The sequence below is a fragment of the Hippoglossus stenolepis genome, chromosome 5 (genome assembly GCF_022539355.2).
Source record: "Hippoglossus stenolepis isolate QCI-W04-F060 chromosome 5, HSTE1.2, whole genome shotgun sequence".
NCBI lineage: Eukaryota > Metazoa > Chordata > Actinopteri > Pleuronectiformes > Pleuronectidae > Hippoglossus > Hippoglossus stenolepis.
In genome coordinates, this window is record NC_061487.1 from 28,616,790 (window position 1) to 28,623,693 (window position 6,904).

Here is a 6,904-nt window from a genome sequence, read left to right on the forward strand (position 1 = left end):
TTCTATAAATAATTTGACATTTCACTATAAAAATGGCAAAAAATGTAATAACAAGAAACTTTGTATAAATAATGAGAACATTTTTATAAAAACTGAAGAAAATTTCTTTAAATACTGCGAAACTTTAAATAGTAAATTGAAAATGATAAGAAACATCTACATTTTCATATTCAAATAATATAGAGAAAATGTCTAATTACTGAGAGAAAGTTTGTCATTTAAAGATTTTTATCATTTAAACTTTCTCTTTATTTATCAAAACTTTCTCATTATGTAAAGTTAAAGTTTCTCTATATTTCGAGATGTTAAACGTCACAACAGGCCTGGAGCCAATCAGAGAGCAGTATGAAATATGATGTGGAAACTTAAGACACAATAGAGATGTTACACTTTGAACTGTTTTTCTTCAGATATGAAACATCTGTACAGATATATTTTGATGAGGTTATCAATCACACCTTATTATTCAGTATTAAGTATTTGATCTGGAGGGGGGGTGTGGTCAGGGGAGGGGGGTGTAGTCAGATGCGTCTCCTCTGACAGAAGCTGTGACTCTGCAGGTAAACCGGAGAAACCCGGGCTGGCGTCTGAATGTTCCACCGCTGAGACTCGCTACGGGAAATGTGTCCCTGACCGCGGAGACTGTGGTGAAGGAGCGAGAGAGGCCTCGTGTAACGACCACAGCAACAAGATCCCCTGCAAGATCCCCTGCAACTGGAAGAAGGACATCAGTAAGACTCACCACGTGACCACGTGACCACGTTAGCCACGTGACCATGTGACCACGTTAACCATGTGACCACGTTAACCATGTGACCACGTGACCACGTTAGCCATGTGACCATGGGACCGCTATGTGACCACGTGACCACGTTAGCCATGTGACCACGGCCACGTTAGCCACGTGACCACATTAGCCACGTTAGCCACGTGACCATGTGACCACGTTAACCATGTGACCATGTGACCACGTGACCACGTAACCATGTGACCACGTTAGCCACGTGACCACGTGACCACGTAACCATGTGACCACGTTAACCACGTGACCACAAGTCAGATTCACACACGTGAGGTCGTGGTTCTCAAGATGTTTTCAGACCTGCAGGTCCTGACCGTCGTCAGCTCTGATCACGTAAACATGATGAATAATGAGGAGATTTCTGTGTTTATGTTAAAGTGTCTGATCGGAGAATCTCCTCCTGTTTTATTCAAGTGTGAAAGACAAACTGAGAAAGTTCCTCCGGACGTCACGTCTGAAAACGGCTCCTGATTTATGCTTTAAATTCACGACATTGTAGATTTTTCCTTCCCCCGTCCTGAAGGGGGCAGCACATTCAGTCGGCTGCCAGTTTGTGATTCAAATACCAGTGTGCAACATCATTTCAAAGCGACCTCTGCTGGTCAAAGTCAAATTAACGCAGGCTCTAGAAATGTATTTTAAACTCAGCTCTGATTTGAAGAACGTCAGTTATTATTATTAATAATAATTACATTTTATTTATATGACACCAAATCTCCGCAAACTATCCTAAGGTTCTGTCGATTGAAGTAGACGAGGTTCAGTTATTATGAATTAAATATTAAATAATGTGTTTGGTTCTTTAGAGAATAAGATTAAAAAAGACACAGAAAACACTGAGTGTAAAATCTTTTTTTAAAGAAGCATTTCAAATAAAAGTTATAATTAAGCTTCGATTAAATTAAGTTTAAACTTCCTACGTATTTGTAACATTGGAGTTGATATTTGAACAACAGTCGTAACGACCAAATATTCACTTTAAAATTCACTTTGTTTCTTTATGATCTTTTTTCTTCAGAGACAAACATGAGAAAATTGCGCCACCTGATGGAAACAGTCAATAGTGCAGATTTAAAGCCAAAGGATCCTTAAAAATCTAATCAAATAAAAAACACATTTTTATTTTGAAATGGAAACTTTTATTGGATTAACAATTATTTGTTTTTCAAAGTTCACAAACATTCTGAAACATTTTTGATCGAATTCCAGTAAATGTGACAAAAAATGCAAGATATTGATATTTAACTCATCATCATTAAAATAAATCAAATCGAGACGAGCGTGTGTTTCAGTCAACCGGGATCTGCAGCTCACATCTCATTGGTCGATTCCTCTCAGGTGACTGCAAGTACAAGTTCGGAGCGTGGGGATCCTGCGACGGCGTCACCAACAGCAAGCGGCGGTCAGGAGCCCTGAAGAGGGCGCTGTACAACGCCGAGTGCCAAACCAGCGTCACAGTGTCCAAACCCTGCTCCCCCAAAGCCAAGAAACCCCGAGGTGAGAACTGAACCCAGATGTGAGAACTGAATCCAGATGTGAGAACTGAATCCAGATGTTAGAACTGAACCCAGATGTGAGAACTGAATCCAGATGTTAGAACTGAACCCAGATGTGAGAACTGAACCCAGATGTGAGAACTGAATCCAGATGTTAGAACTGAACCCAGATGTTAGAACTGAACCCAGATGTGAGAAATGAATCCAGATGTGAGAACTGAATCCAGATGTTAGAACTGAATCCAGATGTGAGAACTGAATCCAGATGTGAGAACTGAATCCAGATGTGAGAACTGAATCCAGATGTGAGAACTGAATCCAGATGTGAGAACTGAACCCAGATGTTAGAACTGAACCCAGATGTGAGAACTGAATCCAGATGTGAGAACTGAACCCAGATGTTAGAACTGAATCCAGATGTTAGAACTGAATCCAGATGTGAGAACTGAATCCAGATGTTAGCACTGAATCCAGATGTGAGAACTGAATCCAGAGGTGAGAACTGAATCCAGATGTTAGCACTGAATCCAGATGTGAGAACTGAATCCAGATGTGAGAACTGAATCCAGATGTTAGAACTGAATCCAGATGTGAGAACTGAATCCAGATGCAAATTAAAGAGTTCAAGGCTGCAGAGGTTCTCTCTCGCTCTTCATTCAGCTCCTGTAAACACACAAGCACATAATAACAGAGACACCTAGTGTCCGGGAGGCATCATCACACTCACTGCTCCATAGAACATAATCTCAGGTTGTTTTCTGAGACACTTTTAATCACGTGTAAATCATGAAAAACACGTTTTTATAATTTTCTCATTTTAAATATCACATATTTAAGATTGACTGTTTATTACTATATTAACATCTATAATGTGATATTTGTCATGTCAGACAAAAACAGATTTATCAGAGCTTTAATATTCATGTTACATGTTATGATTACACGTAATGAAATGACCAATTACAACTCAAATATTTCCAGTAAATGAAAAGATTCTTTCACTTTTGTTCAGTCGTCACGTCGTCCATCTTTATTTACTGAAGATTCTTATTCTAAATTCTTCTCACTGGAACTTTAACATTATCAGAAACTGTTTATGAGACAAAAGACATCAGAGATTAAATCTGTTCAAGTGTTTGATTCTGATCGAAGCTTCACTGTGAAGATGAATCGTTCATCGTGAGTTTGTCTTTTCCTCACAGGAGAGAAGAAGTCCAACTAAAGGATGAAGAGACGACAGAACTTCTCCTCCAGCTGAACGGACGTCTTCCCTCGTTCATCAAACACTCCTCCGTCCTCTCAATGTTTTTCTTCTTTGAGTTGATGTTGATTAAATGTGGAAACTTTAGATTTAGAAGATGAAACCGTCCTCGTAGCTTTAGTCTGATTTAACAGATAGAAACTAAAAGCTTTGAATGTAGCTGATTTTAAATTCACTTCCAGGTCCAGTTCATCATGTTAGAAAAGATAAAAAATCTATTTTTTGAATTATAGATTATTGATGAGACTTGTATAAATGAACAAATTAAATACTTTACATTGTAGAAGAGTCTGATCTGTTCATTAATAACACAAACATAATCGTTTATAACACAAACAATGATTATCAATAATACAAACAATAATCGTTACTATATCGTTAATAATTAATTACGCAAATGATAATCATTAATAACCAGGTAAATAAAACAACTTCTCTTGGTCAAACATTCTCGGAGACTCGGTTTAACATCTCAATGCTAAACTATCGCTTCTCGTTCAGTTTCCAGTTTTACACCTGGACTGAACAGAGGAGTCTAACTGGTCACTGATGATGTCGCCCGCCCTGAGGAGGAAGACGATTGGTCATTGGTTTGTTTGAATTTGTGCCACTTTAAAAACAGACTTTTATCATTTCCTGTTTCAACATCAATCAACGATGAACAGACCCGACAACAAAGAGAAGCAGAACGAGCACAAAGAGACGATGACAAATCAGGTGACCAACCTCCAGCTTTACCTGATGTGCTGAAGAACTCGCGTGTCAGCGGAGTTTTGTGCGGCGACAGCGCAGGAGGCTGCAGAAGGTTTTCCTGAAGGTGACGTTGCAGAGGGCGTAGCAGCCCGGGTTGATGGCGCTGTTGATGTAACAGAGCCAGTATCCTATGGTCCACAGGCTGTTTGGGATACAGACGTGACAGAAGGTGGCAATGACGGCCATGATGTTGTAGGGCGTCCAGGTGAGGATGAAGGCCAGCAGGATGGCCAAGATGGTCTTGGTGACCCTCCTCTCCCTCGCCATCACTCGATGCATCCTCGTCTCCTGAGACTTGAAACTGGGACAGGTGGAGAAAGCCATGGACGCCGTCCTGTGGAGGTCAGTGTTGGATGAGGAGTCGTTCTCAATTTTGTTGTAATCTTCAAATCTGGTGCGACGACCGGCGGACTGAGTGAGACGCTGCTGACGGGACAGACAGATGTCTGCGAGCTCTGACGTGTCTCCGGGACTTCTAGACGCCCTCCGGTTCCTTCTGGTCTTTGTTGTGCTGGACTCTGATTGGTTCAGAGACAGATCTGAGCAAGGGTCGCTGGTCACCCAGCTCCATCGTTTCATGAGGAAGTCTTTAATGGACGGACTGGACGTCCTGAGCGTGCCCTGCTCTGACTGGAGAACGCTCAGCCGGTTGCGGCTGCCGGCGGACAGACGGCTGTACAGGACGATCATGACGATGGCCGGGAGGTAGAAGGAAGGAAGCGTCGTCCCCAAAGTGACGGCCGGGCTGGCCAGCAGCTGCGTGTAACACTGTCCATCGGGGACGAATCGTTTGCCCCCGACATTCTGCCAGCAGAGGATGGCGGGGGCCCAGAGGACAAACGACAACAGCCAGGCGGCACCAATCATCAGAATGGCCATCCTTCCTGTTCGACGCGTCGGGTAAATGAAGGGGCGTGTCACGCAGAAGTATCGATCCAAACTGATGATCAGCAGGTTCAAGACAGAGGCACTGCTCACCACGTAGTCCACAACCAGCCACATGTCGCAGAGCGCTGCCCCCAGTGGCCAGCGGTCCAGCAGCAGGTAGATAGTGTACAGGTTCACGGAGAACAGGCCGATGATCAGATCGGCCACCGCCAGGCTCAACAGGAAGTAGTTATTGACAGTCCGCAGGTGGCGATTTACTTGGATTGAGATGATCACCAGCGTGTTGCCAAGCACAGTGACGATGCTGAGGGATGCTGTTACCATGACGATGAGGATGAGCTGACCGGTGCTGTACGGACACACTGCTCTGATTGGAGGCTCATAGGAGGCGTTAATGCAGGGGCGGAGCCAAGCAGAGACGTTGATGTCTGATCCAGGTGCTAGTTCCATGTCTCCTTCAAAATAAAACACAAACAAGCATTAAAAACAAGACAAACAAACAGCAAAAAAACATTCAGCTGCATATGACGATGAAGAGTCCAATCATTGACTAGTTCAAACGATGAAGAGTCCAAACGATGAAGAGTCCAATCATTGACTAGTTCAAACGATGAACTTATATTGAAAAAGAGCTGGTTGTGAATGACTGTATTTATGTGTGTATGAATAAAAGCAGAACTAAACGTGACGAATCCGAAATATTATTCAAATAAATCAATTAATCAGAGAAACTTTTCTAACATCAGTCGATCATCATCACAGCTGTTTCCTGAACTGACCACCAGAGGGCAGCGTTCAGCACGGAATGACTGTGATCTGAGCTACAACTGCTGATCTCAAACCTGGTTATCTCACAGCTGTGGACAGACGGAGGAAGAGTCCGAGGAGGAAGAGTCCGAGGAGGAAGAGTCCGAGGAGGAAGAGTCCGAGGAGGAAGAGTACTTTAGGTTTGGGAATTAGAAAGAAAGCATCACACACGTGGAAATACTCAACTACAGTATTTTTTTAAAAGGGGGGGTGACGATGCTCTTAAGTTAAGAACAGAGGATGTTGCTCCTTGTGTGATTTGTGAACATATACAAATAAAATGTGATTGATTTTATTTTATTTATTTTGTAAAAAATCCAAGGCATGTTTACAGTGTGTTAAAAATACTTTCACAATAAAAGTCCAGCAAAAAAACCTTAGTTATTAAAATAAAGTCAAAGTAGTTATGAATGATTCTTTGTCCTTTCAGAATAAAGTTTGTAGATTCTACTTATTAATGCTAAAGCTGCTGAGTTCAAAGTTCAGACTGAATCCGTTGAAATAGATTTGAATTCACTCACCTCTGATGTTCTCCTCAGTCTGACAGGAAACTGCAGCTGCTGCTTGATGCAGCACAGACCACGCCCCCACATGACGAGACACACTGAGCCCCGCCTTCGTTACAGACATTTCTTCAACATTATCAACCAATCAGGAGACAGATCCATCAACTTTACCCTAACCCTAACCCCCCGAAGTGAGCTCAACATGTCCAGGATGTCTGTCAGATATCCAGCTGAGCTTAACCTAACAATCAGTCAGGCTAAGTGGTCACATGACGCTGGTTTAAACTCGTTAAGTTAACTCAGGTTTGACTGACAGCACAGCCTCATGTTTCTCAACGAGGATCAAACTGTTCAGAGCAGAACAAACATCCAGAATAAAAGAAACAGTTCC

General features: G+C 42.3%; 2 protein-coding genes across 2 annotated transcripts in view; one reads left to right on the top strand and one right to left on the bottom strand.

The window, feature by feature from the left end:
* Positions 1 to 3,842, top strand: part of mdkb (midkine b) — a 7,258-nt gene extending 3,416 nt beyond the window's left edge. Inside the window, exons 3-5 of the mRNA XM_035156281.2 lie at positions 561 to 731; positions 2,141 to 2,299; positions 3,501 to 3,842. Coding sequence (XP_035012172.1) covers positions 561 to 731; positions 2,141 to 2,299; positions 3,501 to 3,520 — 350 coding nt within the window. The 3' untranslated portion in view covers positions 3,521 to 3,842. The remainder of the gene's footprint in view (positions 1 to 560; positions 732 to 2,140; positions 2,300 to 3,500) is intronic.
* On the bottom strand, positions 1,919 to 6,249 carry chrm4b (cholinergic receptor, muscarinic 4b). The gene is made up of 2 exons (XM_035156279.2): positions 6,043 to 6,249; positions 1,919 to 5,655 (listed from the first exon to the last, which is right to left on the bottom strand). Exon 2 carries the CDS (start codon positions 5,648 to 5,650, stop codon positions 4,322 to 4,324), a length of 1,329 nt encoding a protein of 442 aa, XP_035012170.1. The 5' UTR covers positions 5,651 to 5,655; positions 6,043 to 6,249; the 3' UTR covers positions 1,919 to 4,321.
* Positions 6,250 to 6,904: the final 655 nt, after the last annotated feature.